The sequence below is a fragment of the Stegostoma tigrinum genome, chromosome 32, assembly GCF_030684315.1.
Source record: "Stegostoma tigrinum isolate sSteTig4 chromosome 32, sSteTig4.hap1, whole genome shotgun sequence".
Taxonomy (NCBI): domain Eukaryota; kingdom Metazoa; phylum Chordata; class Chondrichthyes; order Orectolobiformes; family Stegostomatidae; genus Stegostoma; species Stegostoma tigrinum.
The window spans coordinates 24671518-24698495 of NC_081385.1; the positions used below are offsets into that span (position 1 = coordinate 24671518).

At 39.3% G+C, this 26978-nt stretch overlaps 1 protein-coding gene across 6 annotated transcripts in view; it reads right to left on the reverse strand.

Moving 5' to 3' along the window:
• The window catches only part of LOC125466978 (otoancorin-like), a 193311-nt gene that overhangs the window by 34516 nt on the left and 131817 nt on the right, over positions 1-26978 (reverse strand). For all 6 annotated transcript variants that reach the window (XM_048562225.2, XM_048562230.2, XM_048562228.2 and 3 more), the window contains 8 exons: positions 24731-24842; positions 24333-24548; positions 22752-22919; positions 17653-17799; positions 15548-15603; positions 13795-13900; positions 11806-11924; positions 144-282 (listed from right to left, as the gene is read on the reverse strand). In XM_048562225.2, the coding sequence (XP_048418182.1) occupies positions 144-282; positions 11806-11924; positions 13795-13900; positions 15548-15603; positions 17653-17799; positions 22752-22919; positions 24333-24548; positions 24731-24842 (1063 nt within the window). The remainder of the gene's footprint in view (positions 1-143; positions 283-11805; positions 11925-13794; positions 13901-15547; positions 15604-17652; positions 17800-22751; positions 22920-24332; positions 24549-24730; positions 24843-26978) is intronic.

Consider the following 26978-nt stretch of genomic DNA (forward strand, 5'->3'; position numbering starts at 1 on the left):
TTCATGTGTGACCCGAGGATGACACCTTATGGAAGCTGTTTTGGAAAGCTCCATGTGGCTTAATGTTATACCATTGTTATTATTCACAGAAGGTTAGCAACACATTGACATGTAGATTTTTCTTTAAGTCCTGCAAAACTTACCAGGCAATTTGTGGCGTAATCGAGAAGTTGTTTACGTCTGGGTGAACTTCGGGGGAGCATTGTGATATTGGCTTGACTTATTAGCTCAACCATGTTGGGGCACAAAGCTCGAGGAATGAGCTTCAATTCTTCAATACCCCTGAAAAATATAAGTCAGATATGTAACGACAACAATTAACATTGACTTAGGGTCTCAAAAGAAGGAAAAATGTGTGAGAGGAAATAATAAAGAGCCATTGGGTCAGGTGACTAAAAGAAGCTTGGTCAAAGAAGTGGATCTGAAAGCAGTAGGAAGTGGAGAACAGAAATTTTTGAGCGAGGAGCCTAAATGTCAGAAGACAGGGCTCTAAATGCTGGGACAAAGTTAATTGGAGATGTGTGCGAGACGAGAGCCAGAGGAATGGTGAGAGTTCTTCACTGGAAGAAGAGAATATAGAGTCTTTTAGTGAGATTCAGGAGCTAATACAAGTAGTGATACACATTCGCAAAAACGGTAGTCAGATACGATTGAATCACTTCACAAGTTTAAATCTACGGGTTATAAAAGACTTGTGATATTCAGAAAACTAGAAGTATTTTTGCGATAAATATGCAAAAAAGCGTTTGTTTGTCATTTGAGCTTCTTCCACTCACACCACAATAACTCCCTTTTATGTCACGATAAATAATTCCCTCGAAGGATGAGGAGTTCAATGGGAAAACTGTTTTGGTGACATGACATTTTGTATAATTCTTTAAAAATAGACTGTGATGTGGCACGTGATTCTTTGATTCCCTGGCTTATGTTCCCATGTTTTCTTAATTAAAATTACTGTTCTCTGGAGACATTTTACCAGAGGCAGGAAATTATAGTTTATTTGTTTTAACAGGAACCAACTCGAAGGACATATTATTAAAACTTTACTTCAGCTCTCAAACTGACTTGAAAATCCACAACCATTTCGAAAATTTTTGGTTTCCATCCTCAAAATCTTTGAGACATTTTACTCCTGTCTTAGGCCAGCCATTTCATAGGTTATTGTACCACAGGTTTCAGCAGCAATAGATTCATGGAGCTTATTAACATGAAAGCATTTTATTACCTTGCAAATTTGGCCCAGGGTCAATGGAGACATTCAGTCAGTTAGAGGACAAATGTGCAATATTGTGCTCTTTTAAATGAGGAACACGAGTTGAAGAAATATTGAGGCTGAGTGCTCTCCTCCTAAGCTTCAAGTATATGTGATGCTATGGAGTGGAATTGGCTTACCCTATCTGATGAGTTCACAATGTGTGTCTTAAGTGACAGTCTGTAGACATGATGTGGAGGTGCTGGTGTTGGGCTGGGGTAGACAAGGTCAGGAATCACACAACAGCAGGCTACAGTCCAACAGGTTTATTTGAAATCACAAGCTTTCGGAGTGCGGCCCCTATCATTGCACAAAGCTTGTGATTTCAAATAAACCTGTTGGACTGCAAACTGGTGTTGTGTGACTTCTGAGTATGTGGACTCTATATACACTTACAGCACCTACAAATTAATAGATGTTCATTTCTACACAAATCAGTAAGCGTTGGCATATGCCCATCCACATGAAATGCCAGTCTTCGGGAGATATACAACGAAAGGAAAATAAAGCCAAACGTTTTTATGTCAGTTTCTGTTGACTTGGCGAACAAAGTGCAAGAACGGATTATCAAACACAAGCCATTTGCAATTTACCTACAGCCTGTACCCGAACTGAGAGGGCTGAGGAAAGGCCATTCATTGGGCCTTCATTGGCAGGGCAGCCTGAAGAATCCTAAGCCCCACTCTGCTCATACAATGCTATTCAGCAAAAAAGCTCAGAATAGGCGTTCATGTTTTTATAATCATTCACTCTATGAGGGCATCGCTGACCAGACAGCTAATCACCACTAATTGCCCTGAGGGCAGTTAAGAATCAATCACATTGCTGTGGGCCTGGAGTCACATGTAGGCCAGACAAAGTAAGGATGGCAGTTCCCTTCCCTGAAGGGCATTAGTGAACCAGATAGGTTCATCACCACACACAGGTCCTTGCCCCTATTTAAGGGCATAAGGGACCTACTGGATTACAGTGCTTTTTAATGAACTGCCGGAAGAAGTGGTGGAGGCTGGTACAATTAAAATTAAAAGGCGTCTGGATGGGTACATCAATAAGAAGGGTTTGGAGGGATACAGGCCAAATGCTGGCAAATGAGACTGATTAGTTTGGACATCTGGTCAGCATGGATGAGTTGGACCAAAGGATCTGTATCTATGCTGTACGTCTGTCTAATTTGATGACTCTACTTCCTGTTTCAGATGAGATTGGACATTTTTCCAGTATGCTTGAAACTTGTCTCTCGGTTTAGCCCTCATGAACACCTACAAAATGGACAGAATGAAATGCAAATCTGGCCCCAGGAATTGAAAGTTGTTAATTTGCAAACTTCTCAGTAGATCATGATAAAATATAGTTCATCTCAGAATCTGCAATTTACAGTCATTAAATCTTGTGGCCTTAAAGGGACAAGCTAGATACACAGCAGAGCTACACACTGGAGGTAATGCTGGACAGTCATCAAAAGCAACTGACCCCCTCCACGGGTTACATCTGATGCAGGTGGCACACAATCTTTATGCTGCCTGCTCATTTCCTGATTGTAGCAGGCAGAAAAGTGTTAAGTATGCTGTCGGCTGCTAAAATCTGTTCGAACCTGTTTGAATCTGACAATCGCCAGCTTCAGCTGCAGGTGTGTATAGAGAGGGAAAAGGTAAATTCTCAGAACTTCACAAATTACTTTTTTTAATGTGTTAAACAAGACATCTGTTGCTTTTATGTTTTATTACATACTGGACCTTATATATTTTCCCACTAACTGAACTCAAACCTATTTATACACCTACGAGATTCTTCTGACATGACCTAAATAGACGCAGAATATTAAAGCTAATACCTAATCAGGGTAGCTGCTGCTGCTTACCAGGGCTGATACTGGCCAGGCACTGCACTGTGTTGTTACCACATCCTTAACATAGGGCCTGCTTCTGCAATGGTTGGTCTCTGGAGTTTTCATCAGCTTCATGCCTGAGAATCTTCTTCTTATCCTTTCTCTTATCACTTGTATTGTCTCCTTACAGTTGGTTCAGGCTAATTCACTGATCACATGCCTTTCCCTTCTTGGTCCTGGCCCAGAGACTTAGGTAACATTACCTCATTATTTCTCATCCAAATAAGTCTTTTGCATTACTTCAACTTCTTTATTTTTTGCAAAATTTATTTATTTCAAACCAGTTTATATTGGCTCAAAATAGTACCTTGGGTCAGGTCATTTTTAGTTCACAAATTGCTTCTTTCTTCATGTCACTACCTTTGCATTCAGTATCTCCCATCGGTGATGCCGGTGACTGGGACCCCTCATTCTGTTTATCCTTCTGCAGCCTCTGGGTAACATCTCCCCAGGCAGCAATGTCAGCAGCTTGTACCTCTCACTCTCTCACTCTCTCTCTCTATCTATCTATCTCTATACAGCCTCTGGCTAACAAATATTTCAGCAGAAACCCAAGTTCATGCAAGGGCAGTATCATATAAAGCTAGCCTCTACTACACTAAACCCATGTTGTGAAAACCGAGGTTTATTCTGCTTGCAACAGCTGCTAGAAAAGGCTAGGCCAAAAATTGATCTGCAAGCAGGCGTCGAATTGGCTTACAGGAGAGCAACAATTTGATATAAATTCTAAGAGAATATACTCTAGCAGATGGAATGCCAGATAGATATCCAGCTGTCCGGACAGACATTGTGAAGCACTGAGTTCAATGAGAGCAATTTTAGCAAAGCTCAGCACAAATTTTGAATCCAGAAAACAATGTCACAAGGAGTTTACTGACCTCACAAGAGCAGTCAAGGTCAAAGAATGCATCTGCAAATGCCTTATTCAATCAACTGAACCACTCACCTGACGGACCAATGACCCCGTCCCTATCCATGACTGATTTCAATAATCATGGGTTTAGCTCACTGTTGCACACCGCTGCGTGCCTCACACCCACCTGTAGCAGGTTATACATACAGGCAGCCAGTAAATCATGGCATAAGTTACTCATCTACATTAGATCACTCTCACTGACACCCTTCCTGTCTCTCACAGGACAAGGTGATGCATAATTGGATGCAAGAACACTTTAGCTGGCAGAGACAATCACAGTTAGCAGACTTGCATCCACTAGGGGAGATGGTGTTCCTCATTGTTCAAGTGATCATGACTGAAGCTGTGGGCAGCAGTGGAGTTGAAACCATCTGAGATGGTCAAATGTACATACCTATTCCCTCATTGCTCATCTTACCTCCCATTCCTGCCAGTTTTTTTTTGACTGGAAAATTTTAGAAGGCGGAAGAATTTATCTCATGCTTGGTAACACTGTTAGAAATTAACATTATGCCAAGTATACATGTGTGAAACTTTAATAGATAGTTAAATGTTAAACTGAGTCTTTTGACTTGTGACAAACCATGATATCCTGAAATGGGAGATGCTGAAAACTTGCGATATCACATGAATTCTGCTCAGCTACAAACCCATGTGATTTTTTTGACAGTGGTCTAGAGGTCCAGGTCAAAACCCATAAAGCCTAAGTGCCAGTGTGCACATGTTAAAGGATATCAGTCTTGTTGAACTGTCAGACTCAGATAGAGATTCTGAACAGCTGCTGCTGTGGTAGGCAGAGGTAAGGCTCTCTTTGTGTTCACCTCAAAGCAGAATGTTGATAGCAACAAATGCCCTGTTTGAATTGATTGGTCTTTTCTTTATTCTTTCATGGCTTATGGGTGTGAATGACGAGGTTAACATTTGTTGCCCATCCCTGCTTGCCTTTGAACCGGATGCCTTATTATGTCGATGCTGTGGACTTGTATCCCAAAAGGGCCTTCTTGAGCAATGCGTTTTTTCTAAAGGGATTAGTTTTATATGCAAGTTTTTAAAAATTAATTGTGCTTATGTTTCATCATGGGAAATTTAAACCATTGTTTCCTGGCATTAATCACCACTGTGCCATCACTGCCCCAGATTTTTTTGATATTTTATAAAATGAAGCAGACACCAAAAGGATATTTTCTTACTAGAACTGGATTCACTGGTTTACAGGGAGTTAAATCGTAGGCTGCATGACCACTTTACGGAAAACCTATATTCTGCCTGTAAAAGAGATCCTGATCTTTCAGTTACCTGCCATTTGAGCACACCACTATATTCCTATGCTGTCATTTCTGTCTCAGGCCTACCTCCCGGGAGGCTTAATGCAAGCAAGACAGACAGCAAAATAAAAACCAAAAAGAACTGGAGATGCTGGAAGTCTGAACGGAAAGCAGAAATTGCTGGAAACTTTTCAAGAAAGGCCACTTGATGCAAAAGATTATAACTCTTGCCTTCTCTCCACAGATACTGCTAGGCCTACTGAGTTTCTCCAGCAATTTCAGTTTCTGTGATGGAGGACAGCATCTCATTTTCCACTTGTGGACCTTGCAGCCATCAGGTTTCAATTTTTAAAGCCCGCACACCATCTACTGTGTCTTTTACCCATTTCTACGTTGCTGACCCTGTTATAACATGAGTTGTTCTCAGCACAGCCAACGCATTTTCACCCACTCAACACTCCATTTTCACCGAACTAACTTTTCTTCTACTCTGGCTTACCATCAACAATCTCTTTACACCTCTCTCTGTCTTTGGGCTCCATCTATCAGGTCCCTTCTTCCAACCCTCGCCCCTATCCCTACCTTGACTACCCCTCGTCATCAAGTTGAATATCAATTTTTCCCAGGTGCTATCAGTTCTGAAGTCAGCAAACCCGAAACGTTGGTATTGTTTTCTGTCCACAAATTGCTAGACCTGCTGAGTGCATTCAGCAATGTGTGTTTTTGGTTCAGATTGAATGAAGGAACATGGTGTGGCACTTTTGGTGGTGTTCACCAATTAGTGAGGAAGTGTCTTTCCTGTGGTTTATTACTTACCTACTACGAAATGTTTAGGTATTTGTCATTGAATATGTTACAGTAAAAGGTCTTAAAATTGGACCTTGTTGGCTGATTCTTTTGATTGCTGGTTGGGAAATTTGTCTGGCATTTTTAAAGGCTGTCAGTCTCCATTGGGGCTATAACAATGTATTTATAGCTGCAGAGAAGAAAAATCAGTTTACAATAAATAAAGGAACATATTAGTACCTGAATTTCCATTTTACAGAAAAGTGCTTAGAGTTTATTTTCTCTAGAAACAAAGTTAAAGGGATAATTTTCCCTTGGTAATTATAGCTGCAGGTAGCCTGAAAAGGGGTCACAATCAGATTAGATTTCTGAAAAATTGGAAGAGTAACTGGATAGATTCTTCAAACAAATAGATTGCAAAGATGTGCTGAGATTTCCAGTAATAGAACATAGAACAATACAGCGGAGAACAGGCCCTTCGGCCCTCGATGTTGTGCCGACCTGCGAACTAATCTAAGCCCCTCCCCCTACACTATCCCATCATTATCCATATGCTTATCCATTGACAGATGTCTTTGTATCCTCTTCAGCCAGAAGTTAATCTTGTATAATTAAATGCTTACTGGAATGCAATAGTTAATTCAAGTGCAGAAGCAGAATAGAAGTTGTTTCAGTGAATCACGACACAGTTTAATAATCTGAAAAGGAATTAGAATGTTAAACTGCCTCGTAATGCTGAGCAGTTTATTGACAAATCTTACGAACACTTTTAGGTGTGAAATAATTGAAGGTGGGTTATTACAAACAATGAAGTCCATGTGGTTAGGCCTGAAGCCAAGGATAGTTTTCAATCAATTTTTGGAACTAACTGGGTAACAGAAAGATTTAGGGAAAGAAGTTTTGAGAATGCAAAGACTACAACAGGTCTTGAAACAGGAAGATGATCCATTCAGTTTTAGTAAAGAACTTGATGCATCATTTGAACACTTTCTGTTAAGACTTACGGTCAATTAGACATGTTAATATAACATGCAGGTGCTCAAAGTAGCTGTGGTTGAAGAAAGTTGTTGCTATAGGTGATGAAGAGGAATTTCCAAGGGTGAATCCGTGATAACTTTACGGCCACAAACTTGAGTTTCTGCATCTGCCTCTGCCCATGATTCCTGCCTTTCTTCAGGCTAAAGTGAATAAAAACTGCAGCACCCATTACTGGGACAAAGAAATATGATAGTCGTAAACCCAATTCTCCAAGATGCCCTGCATTACTGCCTATAGACATCAAGAATTTTAAATCATGACTCAGACAACCAAGCACATCTATGAACTCAGCAAGAAATCAATTAGCAACTGAGCTGATGTGGTTGCTGACCTCTTTAAAATACCACAGAGGGGCTGAAGTGGAGCATTTCCATTTTGCTGCTGCACACATCTTCAATGGTGCATGCCTGAAAGAGGGGAACAACTGGAGAACTCAAGTTAAAAATTAGACATTGGCCGAAGTCAGAAACAGCCGACATTTCGTACCTCTAGTAGTCTGCTTTTAATATGCCATCTACGACTGTACCAATGTGGGCCACACCTATATTTTAAATGTAATTTTGAGACTAAAAGACCATCTATAGAACCAAGGAAAGAAAAAGTCTTATCATAAAAAGACATTTCTGCTGACAACAATGTATTTTTCTTTACACTCTGAAATATGAGCAAGAAAGAGTTGCCCATCTCACCTTCTTAAAAACTGTCACAAAAAGTTGCCAATCACATTTGCTGTTCTTATATATACATTCTGAATAAATGATTCGTGATGACTGATTAATTTGGGAAGATATGCTGATACAGTTATTGATGATCCCTGTTAAAGCTATATTTATTCAATCTATTGCAATTGCTTTAATAAATGGGTTGGGAGCCAATATATATCAACATGGTTACAAGAGAGTTCCAAATGGCCAAAAAAAACAGGAAAATGAGAAATTTCAATTAAGTGAGTAAAATTTGAAGAAGTAATGTTAACGGACGTATTATCACACATTGGGAACTGACAGAGAAGATTGACAGTGCGCTGAATACAGGCAACCCAGTTGTCAGAAGTGGAAATCAATCTGAAAAGTGTTATCCATCAATTTTTGTGCCTGATGAAAATGTGTATGAAATTCTGCTTCTGGTAAATATCATTATTATAAGTGTGTAATGGAGTGGTTAGGGAAACAACTTGAGTAGAACATAAATTGAAAATAAAAGAGTTGAGACACAGTGTATGTGAGGACACACGACACTACAGAGCTATTAGCTACAGGTTATTACTCCTGTATCTTTTACTCTCAGTTCATAATGAGACAAGTGGTTGCTTAAAATTAAAGTTAATGGGCTGGCAATTTCAAAGTGTTTTGGAGAAGGATCACTGGACTCACAACATTATCTCTGACTTTTCTCCACAGATACCACCAGATCTGCTGAGATTTTCCAGAAATTTCTGTTTTTGTTTGAGCGTGTCTCTTGGGGTCCAGTTGGTGGTTGAAGAGCCTGAATGTTAAAGATCTTGAGTAAGCAGCAGCTATAACCGGGATTCAAGGGTTTAATGTGGGATATAGTGGACAATCCCTTCACAGAGATGGTTCATCAGGAAGCAGCCTGTTCCTCAAAACAAACCAGCCTTGTAGTGGGGGCCTCAGGTAGATGTTGAATATGTTAATTACAAGTAAAAATGGCCTAATGCCTGCTTCAGGATTGGGAAAAAATGCATTTTGTTTTGTTTTTCTTCGTATGGCAGATGGTGTGCTTTCATTTAGAAATGTGTCCAGTTCTCATGTGCGCTATTTTGGAGACAAAGGAGGCCATGTAGCTGTATCTAAAAGAACCATCTGGTCCCAGACAATCTAATCAGTGGCTCCAACATTCAAAAAGATGGCACCTGTTTTGTTTGTAGCTCAAATATCAGATCCCTATTTATCTTCAGTCACTAAACTTCTGCTTCATTCATTCATTATACTTCATTCATAAGACAGTACGTCCCACTTAGTATTATTCAAAAACAAATACCACTAATATTTTATCAAGAAACATTTGACCAAACAATAAATAATATAAGATTTATTACTCATGTTGTATTATCAGGACGCTATTTTATTCGTGTTAAACAATGCCTAATACTTCAAAACTTGAAGCTCTCCTGCTAAAATCCAAAATGCCTTCAGCATGCAACACTGTTATATTACAGAGCTGCTATTTCTGATAGTATTTTTGGCTCATGTCCCATAAGAAATTTGTCTTAAGGCCTGTGAAATGAATAATTATTCACCTTGAGAATTAGAATGTGTCAGTCTAATGTAATATACCACTGAAGCATGGTATAGAGCATTGTTCAATTATTGTTGAGTGGAAGCATCTCCATCATTCTAAACTTTGTTCAATAGCAATAAAGATGTTTCAGTTCTAACCTTGAATTTGTACTTGTGCTCCATACACAGCATGTCATTAAGTTCTTTTATTTCTGACAATAAGCCCGAGCCAACAATAACAACACAAACAAAATGGAATCAGTTAATAAAAGAATGCAATAGTATGTCATGCAATGGTACTTGCTCATTGCTCAATAGAGACAGATAACCGCACAGAATTTCAATGAATTTGGTGCAAAATAGAAGGAAGCCCTGGGCTGATTAGAGTAAAATACTTTGGTCATGGTCGTTTCAAATTAATTTTTTGCTGCCACTAATGAGGAACCATTTCAAGGGTGACTCAGTCAAATACTGACAACAGGGATGAACGGAGGCTATTGGACCATAATGTTGGCAAAACTGTTACTGTGTCTTTGTTGGAACAAGCAAGATTTTCATTCAATAATAAATCAAGTAAATGCCTTAATTTTATATTTTGAACTTGTGTTAAAAATGAGGTCACGTTAACCTTGAGCCGGGATTTTGTGCAGGAAAATGATTCTGATCGATTTGTTAGTTAAAAAGATAAATTTTGTTTGTATCTGGGTTGGGGGGGTGGTGGTGGTTGAGTTTAATTCCTATAGAGAGTCAATTCCTATAGAGAGTCAATATGCATTGTTTTAGACTTCGGTACTGAGTTCCAGCTGACAGTGAAATTTATCTTGGTTGTGGCTCAAAAGCACATAATTTGTTGGCAATTCTGTTGCCACAACAAGACAAAAAAAAGAGCTTTTAGCTAAGATATGACAAAGAGGAATTCTGGAACGAAGTGTGAAGTTTTCTGGCCTTATTCCCTGCACAAATTAAAGGCCAAAGTATGCATGAGGTTAGTTTTTTTTAGATTAGATTCCCTACAGTGTGGAAACAGGACCTTTGGCCCAACAAGTCCACACTGCCCCTTGAAGCATCCCACCCAGACCCATTCCCCTATAATCCACACACCTCTGAACACGATGGGCAATTTAGAATGGCCGATCCACCTAGCCTGCAAATCTTTGGACTGTGGGAGGAAACCGGAGCACCTGAAGGAAACCCACGCAGACACGGGGAGAATGTGCAAACTCCGCACAGACAGTTGTCTGAGGCTGGAATTAAACCTGGGTCCCTGGTGCTGTGAGGCTGCAGTGCTAACCGCTGAGCCACCGTGCCGCCCCTCCGTTGCCGTTGGATGGGGTAGATAGATGCTGGGGGTGCTAGTAGTGGCTGGTAAGAAGTGAAAAACAGGACAGAGTATAGCAGAATTCACCGGAGACAGGGCAAACCATAAACATCATGAAGACTCTCACCTGAAGAAGGTGATGAACTATTTAGCTGTAAGAAAAGCAATACTCCAAAATGCAGCTCCATTTTGGAATTAATGGCTGCTAAGAGAGTTGGAGATATGTCTTTTTTTCTGTATGTAGTTTGTGCCCAGTTCTCTGATTGTATCCTTAATACTTGGTTTTAATGAGAGAAATGTTTGCCAAGATTCCTATTCCTGATTAATAATGAAGATCTCTCCTGGAAGTTTGAATGTTTGATTGTCAAAACGCAAACCCACGTGGGATTCTGTATGATTTACAGGTCAAGATGAAATAAGGATGTAATAATTGTAGTTGGCCATTTAGCATCACAAAGTATTTCCACCATTCAGCAGGACCAATGCTGGATTTGAATCTTAATTCCATATCACTCAGTTTTGGTCAGTAGAGTTGAAACTGCCCAGGGTTGCACTGAAGTCTCCAGGTATTCAAAGACAATCTCCAGGACACGTTAAAAAAAATTGCTGTCATTTTCTTTAAACTTTAGTAAATGTAAAGAAAGTGAGAAAACAATCAAATTGATAAATCCATCCATCTCCCACTTGATGAGAATTAAGAAAAGGGATTGAAAAGATTTGAGAAAAAATTTGTCTTGTTGGAGAACTCTAAATAGTGCAAAATGAAAAAAACGAAATAACTGCAGATGCTGTAAATCAGAACCAAAAACAGAAGTTGCTGAGAAAGCATAGCAGGTCTGGCAGCATCTGTAAAGAGAAACAAGAGTTAAGGTTTTGAGCCAGTTATCCATCGTCAGAATTCTGAATGTTGCAATCCTTAAGTTGGGAGTAAAGCACAGTTTTTGTGAAGTTCTCTAGAATGGAAAGTAATGATGTGAGAAGTTTTCTAGAATGGAAAGTGATGATGAAGCAAGTCAAAAATCTCAGAGAATGGGAGATAATATGTTTTCTTACGTTTCGATCTAATTTTGAATCAAGATTCAGTGAAGAAAGGAATATCACTTACGGTTGAAAAATCATGTATGAGATCAGGAATTCGTTAATGTCTTCTGATGTCAGGTTGCTGAAGTAGTTTGGGTTTCTGTTTTTCTTGTCTTTAAAGAATTTGATAGAAAAACAGCGAATCTGTAAATTACATGAACGGTGTTAATAGGTTAATGAAAAGTACGAGGTTGATGTAGCTAATGCTCTAAAACACAATAATGTTTCTAATTGTGGAATGTAGCCAACAAAATATTGCTGCAAATATAACAATCTCATTGACCCTGTAATGCACCTGGAGCATTGAGATACTGTGTTTTCTCACTGAAAATAACAGTACTTGCCATATTATACAAAATCGTAACTTAAACATTTTCTCATCAAAAGTTTTATCAAGTCAATCTAATTGAATAGGAATAATGAACATGAATATTATGTAACTAAGGAATTGGAAATGTACTTAGTAAGGAAGTATGCCACAACTTCACTCATTCTTTGAAAAGTGCCACACAAATTTGTTGATCTTAATATTCTTATGCAATGGTCACCTCTTTATGAAATAAAGATCTTGCCCAGTGATTACCATTCAGTTCTCTTTCGGTACCAATTCACCTCACAGAAACTGTGTCAATGGTGATCTGGAAAGGTAACGTCAGCGATACTGTAAAGGAGTGTCTTGTGGCTTCTACATTGCTGATTGCTGGGGGAGGCTGTTGCTGACTTTGGAGGGGCGTGTTGTGGTGGTTGGGGGTTGGGGAGTAGCAATTAACGATTGCAATAGGGACAGAGTTGGGATAATCCAGCAGTACAGAGACCTGCATGCCTTTGTTGAGAGCAAACTGATTAACAATCCAATTCCTTGAAGCATGTCATGGTTATCATTCCTTCATCAGGATGACCTTCCATGAAAAGGCTTTCAGGTTGAGCTGCAAGTATATCTATTTGAAGTGTGTGAAATGGTGATTATGGTTTAAAAGCAAAAAAAAATGAAATTGTTAATATTGTTCTCATGAAAAGGAAGGCATTTTTCAGCCAAGAGTAACTTATTCTCCATGATTAATGAAGTGATGGGAAGTGATAAATTCCACAGAATTATCATGAACAAATAACAAGCCTTAAGATAAATGTTCAGAAGGTGGTAAGTCATATTATTGCTACTCCTGATTAGTATTCAATAACTTGTGTTTGATAGTGTGTTCTTGTAAATTGGTCTAAGGTTAACAAAAAGCTCATCTTATGATACCGCATTCCAATATCTTACTGAATATATTCACTGTTAAAAATATGAGAGACAACAGCTACCTTTCTGTGTTTAATATTGTCAGTTGTTCACTTCAATGGTCTTAGATATCTTCTTTAATCAAGGTTAGACTGCACTCTTCTATATCTACAAAAGGGTGAGCTAGAAATGTAAGCAATATTGAGCTGATCTGCAATGAATTTCTAGTTCTCCACATTTGCACTCAGCTCAAATGATCTTGGTAAGCTAATGTCACTTAAGTCAGTTTGTGACAAACCAACCTCAGAAGAGTTCACGTTCAAATCTTGCTATGGCAACTTGGCCATAGGTTCTTAAAAAAATGACAGCCAGCCTTACAGACGAGCCATCTGGCCAAAGTACTGGAAACAGATATATCACAACATAGTCAATACCTTCAGGAAAGGGCAGGGGACTTTAGGCAATGTGAATGAAATTCAAGCATGAATTTGGAAGCATCAAATGGTTAAGGCAGGAAGTTGTGATCTCTGACATAAATTGTGAGAGGAGAAGGATGAAATACTGCCATGCTATCTAACTACAAACTGTGCAGTCAAATAACAGTTAGCTTGTGCAGGAAGTTTGATAAAGTGGAGTTTGATGAAGCAGTGTGGGAGGCTCCAGTGGAGCATCAACACTGTCATATGGTCTCAGTGCTTCTTTCTGTGAGGCTAACTCTCCATAAACTAATCATGGCTTGGCACTAATCAAGATGGAATTTATTGTTTCAGATGGAATTTCTTGACTTGAACTTACCTGATTACTAGAAGCAAAGGGATTATTTGCCAGGACCTTCACCACATCAGGTTTCAGTGTGTTAATGAGGCTGCATGGAATTCCTTTGATAACAGCCTTCAATTTACTTCAACAAGAAGCAGAAAAATAAATTTGATAGGATTAAAAATGAAGAATGAAAGCTCATATTTCAAACTTAACGTTAAGGACGTTTGTATTTTCCCACAAAATCCATTGCACAACTTAATGATACATAAGAATTCTAACAAAATAATTTTCATCTTTTTGGAATCCCAAAACTTTCAAACAAGCAAAACATACTAAGTATATCCTCTACATATATTTAAATTTACCTGATGAATTTCAAAGGATCTTATTGGTATGTATTAGAACTACAGATATCATTGTGCTAAATACAGATGGAATGCTAATATAATTTTCCTCTGTAACATTAAGAGCCAGTACATTGCTGAAAAGAGAGACATCTTCCATGCAACTAGAGAAATGCAAGAAATCCATATTTTATATTAGTAATACAACAGGAGGAAAGAAAGCTAATTGGCTATCAAGAGAACTTTGTCTCGGCAAGAAATTGTTATGAATAAAGCAATAAGGGAGTATTTCCTGAAATATTCTGCGTGTGCTAATAGTGCCACCAAAACTGATTTTTAAGACGATTAGTTGAGTTTGAAGTCTGAAGTCACACAACACCAGATTATAATTCAACAGATTTATTTAAAATCACTAATTTATATAGTGCTGCCCCTTCATCAGGTGAAACAGCAGTGCTCTTTACCTGAGGAAGGAGCAGAACTCCGAGGGCTTGTGTTTCAAATAAACCTAATGGGCTATACTCTGATGTCATGTGACTTCTGACCGTTTCCATCCCAGTCCAATCTCAGCACTTCCACAGCATGGCTATGGCTGAGTTTGAAAATTATTTCATTGACGTTTGCTTGAAGTGATATAAATTCCAATGCAGGGGCTGATTGTCTACAAACAGAAGGAATATGTTTCACGCCTTCCATATTTTTTGTGTAACCCAAGAGCTTAGGGAGATTATTGTTTCTATTGTTTACTCCATGGTAACACTTCGACCAATAAGAGTTGACGTGCCAACCAACCAGCATTCTTCTGTCCGGCAATATAAACTGTGGTGATAGAAGTTTTGCGTTCTTGCCTCTATCCCCATGAGAGCAAAATGAAAAGTTTCAACAGTATGTCTCTCTTTTCAGCATTATTCTTATCAGTAGATGCAATTCAGTGGGTAATTCTCTCAAGTCTATTATACACCAGGAATTTGAGCTCAAACATAATCTGCATTCACTGTAACACAAAGAAAGAACTACAGCGTTCAAGCCTTGTCTTAAAGCGAATCGATTTGGGATGAGCATTAAAAATTGTATGACTTTAAGAGAATTCTTCTGAGTTGTACAGTATTCCCAAAACAGCTTGTCAGTTGTGTTGTTGCTGTCTATGGGACCTTGCAATGAACAAACAAGTTCAAAAACAGCACTAGTTGACACATTGTAAAGTAATTTATTTCCATACAAAATGTTTCAATATGTTTCTGACAAGGCGCTGTATATAAATATTTCAATTAATTATCCTTAATTAAGCATGGATAGACTTTACCATATTTCAAGCATGTATGTAATCGCTATGAAATAAAAATAAATTACCGAGTGCTCTATGCCCGATCAATCTGTGAAATCTACAACAAATTCTTCAAAATAATAAGCCTCAAAACCAAGTAGAAAAGTCTTTGACTCACCTGATATTTTTAACATCGTTGAGTTGGTTTTTAACACGATCAATGGCAGCAACAGACTGAAAAATTGAAAAGAAATTTTGTTTCTTCAGACAGGGGAGAATTATGGGAAAGTATTTTCAGTGCAGAATTAAGTTTGTTGACATGGTGCCTTTTAAAATAAATGTATGTTATAAAGTGGAGGTTGGCGCCCCTTTGATAACTAAAACCAAAGCACCCGGAGAGGTGCACCTCACCTCAGAATCTGTTAAGACAGCCCCCAATCTATTATAAAGGAATGGTTAAACAAAACAAACCCCCTTCTCACTTCTAACTGTTCCTGACTGAAACAGTATTATCATGGTGTGCTGTTCTAATAAATACAAATCCCACTTATATAAACTAGAATAAAAAAAACTAGAACTTAATCTCTCGAAATTACAACCAGGCTACATCTTCTGGGATGTTCTGTGCCTTCCTTGGTGATCTCCTGTCAGGAATGTTCTCTATGTGAATTCTTCTGTCTGGAATATTAGCTAAGAGTGCCGCGGTGCCTTTATTAATTAGATGATGCTTTCTCTGAGTTCAGAAAGAGTAGATTTCTTATCAGATAGCAGTTGGCTCTCTCCAAATTTTCCAAATGCCCTGATCTTTTATACCCTTGATGACATATCAATGTCTTACAATAAGATTAGCCCAGTGTTGTCAAAACCATCAGATTTAAATTTAGGGATAGTAGAGATAGTAGGAACTGCAGATGCTGGAGAATCTGAGATAACAAGGTATCGAGTTGGATGAACAGAGCAGGCCAAGAAGTATCAGAGGAGCAGGAAGGCTGGCATATTGCTGACCCTTCTTCTTTCTTTCTGAAGAAGAGTCTAGGCCCGAAACATCAGCCTTCCTGCTCCTCTGATACTGCTTGGCCTGCTGTGCTCATCCAGCTCTACACCTTGTTAGCTCAGATTCTCCAGCATCTGCAGTTCCTACTATCTCTGAAACAGATTAAATTTAATTAGTTTTTGTTATCGAGGGGCCTGGCTTAATTATTTGGCTAAATTCAAACTTGACATCTTGATAAAAATGCTGCTTTGCCTTCCAACAGTAAGCCTTGTGATACAAATGTTATAATTCAGATGCTTGGTGCCGTTGCAAACCCACAAGTGGCCCACAAACCTTTTTTTGTTTCTCTCCAAGCCTAGAGAAAGAACATCATCATTTAAAAGGACCACATACTGCCTTCCCCCTATCATTTTACAAACATCAATATTTTAAAAACAGCAAATTTTAAAGCCCTACTTTCCAATTCACAAGTACTCTTTCCAACTTTGCAATATGTACGTAATAGATCATAAAGAGACATTCTGTCGGCACCATCCATATCCATAAATATAGCAACTTTTCATGCAACATTTGTAAATTTTAAGTTATTAAAGTTATGTTCATGTTATGTAAGCATTGCTAACTAGGCAACTTAAATTGTTGCAGTCATTGGAGTGTGGAACACCAACAGAGCTGTTAGGAAGGGAATTCCAGGAATTTCACCCAGCAAAAATGAAGCAATGGCAATATAGTTCCAAGCCAGTGACTGGGAATTTGCAGATGGTCATTCTCCAATATACCACCTGCCCTTGTTCTTCAAAGTAGTAAAGGTCACAGTTTTGGAGGTGCTGTGGAAGAAGGCTCGGTGTGTTATTGCTGGTATCTTATTGCTGGTTGATATTGCTGCCACTATCAGTGTGGCATCATTGGTGAAGACAGTGGATGTTAATGATCATGGATGGGACATTAATCTGGGAGTAGCAACACAAACAAAATAAAAGAACAACAAAAACTCTTTGATCAGGCCAAAAGGAATTGCTGCACCGACTAATAGCATTTTACAACAATGTGTAGAATGTCTAATTGGTGCTTTTCCAACTGACTACTCTGGTATCCAGGGAAGAAGAGTCAGGGTTTGTACGATGGGTAAATGAGGAAACAAATCAACAAACTTTAAAAATGAGTTTTTGCCAGTTTAATCAGTTTTTGAAATAAGGATTGACATGGATGTTGATTGGGAAACTAGCTCTGTTATCTCTGTTCTGTTATTCCATTCCCTAAACCTGTGTTCTTTAAGTTCATGGTCTTACCTGACCCTTATTCCAAGGTCTGTCCTTGCTCAAGAAGGTGAAATTACTGAGGTTGTGAGCCTTTATCAGTTTCTTTACTGGAATTTGTGGCACCAGTGTCTCTGGAAGTAATTGTAGAACTGAATCAATTTCCATTGATTCCAAGATCTGTGCAGTTGAAACAAATTGTATTAGTTCACATTTTTATGTACGGGAATCATGTTTACAATGAAGAACTGTCCAAGCATATATCTATACAGCTTCTCACCTTGAATCAACAACTCAACAAGAAGCCCTGGCTTGGTGGTGTGGCAAGGAATCATTGAAGTAATGGGCAGATTCCTATGCTTTCCGTTCCAGGATTTTGATGGATATGTAATATTTAGTTAGGTTGTGAGTGGGGACCCATTCATGCTTCAGACTAAGTCTGTAATGGTCTGGTCAATGGACCGCCATCTCAGGCTGCTGCAAATTGAGGGACTAATTAATACTCACATATGTGCCTCATTCCACCACCACCACTGGTATTAACCAGCAGCAAGAGGGGAGTTGATATGCATCAAGCATAGAAATCAAACTCTATTGCAATATGCAATATTAGAGAGGAAAAGTCGCACCCCGCACCCCCCACCCCTTGACTTCAGAGGCATTCCATGCCTACTTGCAGAAGTGATCATTAGGAAGCGGTGGATCACTGAGAGTCACTCATTTGCATAGTCAGCCAACTCTCCTTATGTTCCCTCCTACTGTCAACACTCAACCATGATCTGGAATGCAGTGATGATTTTCACGTCACTGGGTGGCACTGCTGTTCAATAAAGGTGCAAGCCTCTGGCTGGTCACTAACTCTTGGCAGGCTATTGTCCTTAAGCCAGGGAGAAGATGCACAACTGATCTGGCAAGTGCCTGGGTAGAGCAATCATTGACTGGCCTTACTGTCAAAGAGGCAACAACAAAGATCTCACTGCTTCTCCAGCCATGACTGCTTTCACCGCCATATGTTTCTCACCAACAGCAAAATACTAAAAGCAATAAAATGTGTAAGGAAGCATAAGAATTCTAACATAATTTCCTAAAATGTTTTAATAAATTAAGTCATAAAGGGGCCCACAGAATTTACGGGCTTAGAAAGCAGTAGCAATGATATGATGAAATGATTTGTACAAATAGAACTAACTTCAAAGTTGAAATTTGAGTAACTTTTAGGTGCTCACTCATTGGAAGAGCAATTAAAATCATACAAAACACTGATGTTTCTCTTTCAGGATGGCAGGAATTGGAAACGGGAGCGATTAAAAATTAATATAAGGCTGTTTACCTTGGAACAAAAAGGCCATCTACAGAGAAACATAAAAAACAGGAGCAGGTTATTCAATCCTCAAGCCAGTTCCACCATTCATTCTGACCGTCAAAACATGTATCTTGCTCCTTCTTTCTCTCCATAGCTTTTCCTGCCTTTATTCCTCAGAACTATATTGAAAATTCAATATTTTGGCCTCAACCATTTTCTGTGGCAGAGAATTCCACAGGATCAGCAGTCTCAGGAAGAATGAAGTTCTCCTCAATTCAGCCCTAAATGGTCTATCGCATATCATTAAACTGCATCCTCTGATTCTGGATATTGCAGCACTGGACAACCTTCCCGCACTTCAAATAATCACAGAGAATGCGAGAGAAACTTGAAACTTTAGGCCCCTTCCTTTTTCTGTAGATGCTGTCAGACCTGATGAGTCTCAAGTGAATGTTTCAGATTTCCAGCATCTGGAGTGTTTTGCCTTCCTGCATTTATCCAGTCCAGTCCTATTGGAATTTTAAAGATTTCTGTCTCAATGCCCCCCCATGCCGTCCCCCACCCCGCCTCCCCACCGATTGTTCTAAACTCCAGTAAGTATAATCCAATTCAATTAAATTTCTGTTTATATATCAGTCTTTCCATCACAGGAATAAGTCTGGTAAATCTTTGTTGCTGTCCCACAGAACATCCTTTCTGAGACAAGGAGACCTGACCTGCACCCAATATTCCTGGTGTGGCCTTACCAATGCCTTGTGCAATTGCAGCAAGACATCCCTGTTCCTGCACTTGAATCCTCTAATTTGCTATGGAGGCCAAAATACCACTTGACTTCTTCACTGCCTTCTGAACTTGCATGCTTATTTGCAGTGACTGGTGTACAAGGACGCCACATGTACTATTGCATCTCTCTTTCCTAATCAATCACTATTTGGACAATAATCTGTATCAGTTCAAGTTTATCCACATTATACCTCATCTGGCATGTATTTGACCGCTCACACAACTTTTCCAAGACACACAGAAATATCTCTGCATCCTTCTCACAGTTCATCCACCCAACCAGCTTTGTGTCATCTGCAAACCTAGAGATATTACATTTAGAGATAGTAGGAACTGCAGATGCTGGAGAATCCGAGATAAGAGGGTGTGGAGCTGGATGAACACTGCAGGCCAAGCAGCATCTTAGGAGTAGGAAAGCTGATGTTTTGGGCCCAGACCCTTCATCAGAAGTGGGGGAGGGGAAGAGGGTTCTGAAATAAATAGGGAAAGAGGGGGAGGTGGATCGAACATGGATAAAGGAGAAGTTGGTAGACGGGAGACAGACAGGATCAAACAGGCGGGGATGTAACCAGTAACGGTGAGTGTAGGTGGGGAGGTAGGGATGAGATATGTCAGTCCAGGGAAGATGGACAGGTCAGGGGGCGGGATGAGGTTAGTAGGTAGAAAATAAGGATGCAGCTTGAGGTGGGAGGAGGGAATAGGTGGGAGGAAGCACAGGATAGGGAGCCGGGTTCAAGCTAGACTGGTTTTGCAATGCAGTGGGCGGGGGGCAGATTTTGAAGCTTGTGAAGTCCACATTGAAGCCATTGGGCTGCAGGGTTCCCAAGCGGAATATGAGTTGCTATTCCTGCAACCTATGGGTGGAATCGTTGTGGCACTGCAGGAAGCCCAGGATGGATATGTCGTCTGAGGAATGGGAGGGGGAGTTGAAATGGTTCGCGACTGGGAGGTGCAGCTGTCTATTGTGAACTGAGCGTAGGTGTTCTGCAAAGCAGTCCCCAAGCCTCCGCTTGGTTTCCCTGACGTAGAGGAGGCCACAACGGGTACAGTGGATACATCAGCAGATGTGCAAGTGAACATCTGCTTGAGGTAAAAGTCTTCTTAGGGCCTGGGATGGGGGTGTGGGAGGAGGTTCAGGGGCAGTTGTAGCACTTCCTGTGGTTGCAGGGAAAAGTACTGGGTGTGGTAGGGCTGGAGGGGAGTGTGAAGCGGACAAGGGAGTCCCGGAGAGAGTGGTTTCCCCTGGAAAGCAGATAAGGGTGGGGAAGGAAAAATGTCTTTGGTGGTGGGGTCAGATTGCAGATGGCAGAAGTGTCGGAGGATGATGCGTTGGATCCAGAGGCTGGTGGGGTGTTATCTTCAGACGAGGGGGATTCTGTTTTGGCGGTTATTGTGGAGATGGCGTGTGAGGGATGAGTTGTGGGAAATGCGAGAGACAAGGTCGAGGGTGTTCTTGACCACTGCGGTGGAGATTTTGCAGTCCTTGAAAAATGAGGACATCTGAGGTGTATGGAACTGGAATGTCTCATCCTGGGAGCAGATACGGCAGAGGCAAAGGAATTGGGAATCGGGGATGGCATTTTTGCAGGAAGATGGGTGGGAGGAGGTGTATTCTAGGTAGCTGTGGGAGTTGGTGGGCTTGAAATGGATATTGGTTTCTAGGTGGTTGCCTGAGATAGAGACAGAGAGGTCCAGGAAGGTGAGGGAGGTGTTAGAGATAGTCCAGGTAAACTTAACGTTGGGGTGGAAGGTGTTAGTGAAGTAGATGAACTGTTCGAGCTCCTCTTGGGAGCACGAGGTGGCGCCAATACAGTCATCAATGTAACAGATGGAAAAAGGCCCATTTATAACTACAAGAGATGAGTCCAGCCCCGAAACATCAGTTTTCCTAGTCCTCTGATGTTGCCTGGCCTACTGTGTTCATCCAGCTCCACACCTTGTTATCCCATTTACGACTACTCTTTTTTTCCCCTTTCTGCTAACCAGTTCTTTATGCATGTCACTATACAAACCCAAAATAAATGCACTTGAATTTCACATGACAATCTGTAATGTGGAACTTACTCAAAAGCCTTCTGAAAGGAGCCTTCCACCATTTAAATGAGGTTTTTAAACTGATTTCTTTTTTCTGAAGAAGGGTCTAGGCCCGAAACGTCAGCTTTCCTGATCCTCTGATGCTGCTCGGCCTGTTATGTTCATCCAGCTCCACACTTTGTTATCTATTTTAAACTGATAGTTGGGGTTTTTTTGGAGGTTTTATTGACTCACTATTACGTCTTGGTCAGGAAGGTTAATAACTTTCAATTTGTCACCAAAATTGAGGGGGAATGTCAGAAAAAGTTTACGCAGATAGATACCATAGAATAGAACAAATTAGTTGCACGGAGTTGTAGAGGAAGAGAACATTTGATGTTTTAAGGAAAAGTTACAAACATATGAACATACAAACAAGGAACAAGAGTTGGCCATTTGTGTCTGGTCAATAAATCATGACTGATCTGATTTTAATATCAACTCTACATTCTTCTGTATCTCCAATATTTTCATCCCCATTGTAGAGAAGAATTGATCTACCTCTGTTGTAAATTAAATATTTAAAGATTCAGCAAACACTGCTAGAAGACTACATGTACTTTGATCAAAGTATGATCAAAGCAGCAATGGGATTGTTTTTGGAGATACAAAAAAGAATCAGTTGACAATGACAAAATGAATCAAATCAGTTTTTGCTGTGCTGAAGGCTCAGTTCGGAAATTGAGAGGTTGAAAAGTTGAGAGAAAGATTCCTTGTCTATTGGCAATTTGTACAAATTATGTTTTCCAAATTTCATAGCAAGCTGATGATGACAGAACATGTCTTTGTGTAAAATAATTGCCTTCTGGTTTTTCATTAAGACAGGCAAATTCAAATTCTATTTTTGTTTAATTCATGCTCCGTATCAGCAGCTTGGTTGATCAGTGTGAGCAAACACAATCACTGATCTCATGAATCAAACTCCTCTACGAAATGTATTGTTTCAATATACAAGACAAAAATAAGGACTTGCCCCTTTCATGATAGATTTCTTCTGTACGGGCAACATGAAATTCACGGACTCTTGCACTTCCTTATCAGTAAAAGCAGTTAAGAGTTCCTGGCCTTTGAACTTGCTGAATGTCTTAGCACCAAAACCAAATGCAAGATAACCCAGATTTTTCAACTTGTTGGCTGTGACCTACAGAAGATAACACAGTAAATATTGTTTCAAACATATAGCTTAGAGCCAGTGCAAATTAAAATATTAGAACAGAACACAAACAGAAGTTGCTGGAAATAACTGTAATTTTTTTTCTCAGATGCTGCCTGACCCACTGAGCTTTTCCAGCAACTTCCATTTGTGTTTCTGATTTACAGCATTCTCAGTTCTTTTGGTTTTATTCAGAACATGTTTAGGTGCAATGATTGAAATATTCAGTAATTAGAGTTTGGGATAAAGACACCTGAGCAGTACATTCTACAGATTAAGAAAACTGCAATTTTTTTTTCAGATGTTTCTTTCTATCATGTCCATAACTTCTTCATATTGTACGATTGCAAATACACATGTCATCTCATGAATAATTTGGTGAACTGTTTTGCTCTGTTCAAATATCTAAGCAACTTTCTGAACTTTATCCACCTGCACAGATGAAATGCTTTGGAATACCCTGAGGACATGAAATATATCATAAATGCTAATTCCTTTGTTTTCTGTGACTCAATGCCAATCTTATGATTTTCACTTGACTGTTTGAAAGGCTTCAAAGAGAGGCCAATTCACTTTGAAAAAAAACACAGCTTGTGCGATTTCTTCGGTTAAATATACGGCCTGGTTACTTTCAAATGCTTTTGATAACTGAAAGAAGTAAGACTTGCAATTATACAGTACCTTGCGTGATCTCAGGAAATTCCAAGGTACTTTACTGCCAGTGGAGTTTTTTTTGAAGTGTAGTCACTGTTATTAAGAGATGCAGCTGCCAATTTGTACACAGCAATGTGATAATGACCAAATAATATGTTTTGTTGTGACATTGTTAGGAGTATGGTTATTGATGAGAAACTGAGTTAACTCTTCTGCCCTTCTTTAATGAGTGGCGTAAGATCTCTTACATATGCTAAAAGGTATTTATTGGCAACCCTAGCAATGCAACAGACCTTTCATATAGTGTCACCCTCGAAGTTTGCATTTATTGCTCACCTCCTGTTATATCCTTGAGAAAGTTGAGGTGAGCCACATACTTGAACATAATTAAATGGATTGAGAGGTCAGTTCAGAGATCAGTTCAAAGTCAACCACGTTGCTGTGAGATCTGCAGTCACAGATAGATCAAATTGGGGTAGGACAGCAGATCTCCTTCCCTAACAGATAATCATGAACTCTATGAAGTTCTATATCAATTTGATTACTTCATGGTCACTTCTAGCTTTTTATTTCATGTTTTATTAGCAATTGTATTTTAGATTTCCCATTTGCTGTGATGAGATTTGAACTCTTGAAATAAGATTATTATCCAAAGTCTCAAAATTTCTTTTTTAGTAACATAGACACTCTTCCAAACATGATTTCAGAACTTGCCATTTGAGCATGAATTTAATAATTGCTACTTACGTTTTCAACCTCCATGTACTTTTTGACAAAGACCTTAGCTTGGCCTTTGGACCAGCCTCTGACATTCTTCAATACTTCAACAGCACCCACAATAACCTGTTCTGTGATGTTGGACAATTGACTGATTTTCAGCCCAATCGCAGCATCTCCCAGGTCTTTTAGACTTTCAGCACTTGAAATGTTGACACCAATAACCTCTATGATTGCTTGGTAGATCTGCAGAAACATGACAGTGTTAAATAATTGAATAGAATATATGCCTTGAGTTCTGCTGGCAGCAATTTTAAATGGCATTGGCTTTTAAAAGGACAATGGCATAGATAGAAGATGAACACAGCCAGTCTGAACAAATTGTTGAAGTAATATACCACTGGTCATGAAGCACTTCATATACTCACCTTCTTTATATTCCTGGTGCAGTTGTGCAGCTTGTCCTGCAAAGCCTTTACTGCTTTCATATGAAGTGATTTAAGTTGTTTGGTTGGGTAAAAACATGCCAACTGACCAAGCCTACAGATAAGGGGCAAAAAAGAACAATCAGAATTAGTCTCAAGGTGATTTGGATTTTCACAGAACCACTGAAGCGTTATGGCATAGAAGGAAGCCATTCAGCCCATTTTGTACTGACTCAGTGAATAAGCATCATTACCTAGTGCCAATCTCTTGCTTTCTCTGCATTTTAATTTCACCTCTCTCGTGAATACCTCAATTGTACCTGCCGCCACCATGGGTAGCCAATTTCATTTTGTAACCTGTGTGAAAAAGTTTTACCTCACTTCACTAAAAGGAAAAAAAAGTTGGAATGCTGGAAATCTGAATCAAAAACAGAAGTTACAGGAGGAACTCAGCAGGTCTGGCAGCATCTGCGGAGAATGACACAAGTTTATGCTTCATATCCAATAAGCGTTCTTCAGTACTGCACAGTTCTGATGTGGAGGTGCTGGTGTTGGATTGGGGGTGGATAAAGTCAGAAGTCACATGACACCAGGTTATGGTCTAACAGGTTTATTTGAAATCACAAATTTTCAAAGCACTGCTCCCTTGTCTGGTGAAGAAAACATTTGCAATTTCAAATAAACCTGTTGAACCTGGTGCCATGTGACTTCTGACTCAGTTCTGAAGGACCGACAATGTTGTACAAAATCAGAACTGGACATGTCTTGGAAGGAAACTTGCAGTGATATCCTATGCATCTGCTGTCCTTCTCCTTCCAGATGGTAAAGGCTTAAGGCTTAAGAATAACAAGAATGCAATATTTGTCAAATTTGCATGGTATAGTTTCCTGTTTGAAATTGCTCTAGCATATTCTATCTGACACAGATTGCACTCACTCTTGAAATGCAACTGCACAGAGTTCTTTAAAGTTTAATGGCAGAAAGATATCCTGATCTGGCCAGGAAAACCTGAACTATTACAGAAGCCAAATCCCAGAGACTGGTGGCTGGCATTTTATACAAAAATGTGTTAGGGAAGGCGCATCATGTGATTATGATATAAATCTCACTGTACACATAGCAACTCTGACATGCAAATCCAAATTAATTTACAATGGATGCATGACTTTTGTGATGCAACATGTACAAATGATAATATCTATGTTGAAATAGGTATCATACTATGTAATGTAACTCATGGTGTGACTCATGGATCAGTGCTGGTCACCACAATAATTTACAATGCATATTAGTAACTTGGAAAGGTAGGAGGACATATAGTGCAGATAACACAAGGAGCCTATGGAGGGTTACAAATAGATTATGTAAGTGGGCATAAGTGGCAGGAAGAACAGAAGGGTTGATTGTTATTTGAATGAGGAAAGACTGCAGTGAGTTGTAGCACAGATGGACCTGGATGTCCTCATGCATGATTCACAAAAAAGCTAGCAACCAAGTTCATTGAGTAATAAAGAAGCCAAATGAAAAGTTTGCCTTTATTTAAAGGGAACAGAAAATTAAGACAGCAGTGTGGAGGAATCCTTTTTTCTTACCTCAAAGGATAGGCAATGTGTGGAATCCTTTACCCCAGAGGGTTTTTGAAGCTGAGTCATTAAGTATATTGAAGAGATAGATAGATAGATAGATAGATAGACAGATTTCTGAATGCCAAGGGAGTCAAAGTTCTGAGCATAACATAGGAAAATGAAGTTGAGAATTATCAGATGATCCATGATCTTTATAAATCGTGTAATAGACCCAATTGGGCAAATAGCCTACATTTGATTCTACATCATGTGGTCTTATATTGTTTTCTGGAATTTGGATTTCAAACAGTGACACAAGGGTGTTGGTTATTTTTGTGAAGAGTTTTCTTTTGGAAAGAAATTAAGGTCAGCCAATTATTCAGAAACAGTGACCTAATCCAATATTTGTTGGAAACAGGAGACTGCCAATCAAATGTGTATACTGTTTGAGTTTACAACAAGTGGAATACATACGTTAAGCTTTTCAGTGAAAAAGAATCGAAGATGAAAATATTTATTTTAAAATTCAATTCATAATCAAATTTGCAGTTCAGTTTTAAAAACATCAGCATTGAATGCTGGAGTGAATTTAGCTTCTTTCCAAGCGTTAAAGAATCAGGGCACTAAAAAGAATAAATAACCACAGTGGAACAATTTAGTTTGTGAAACCTGCACTAAGAAGAATT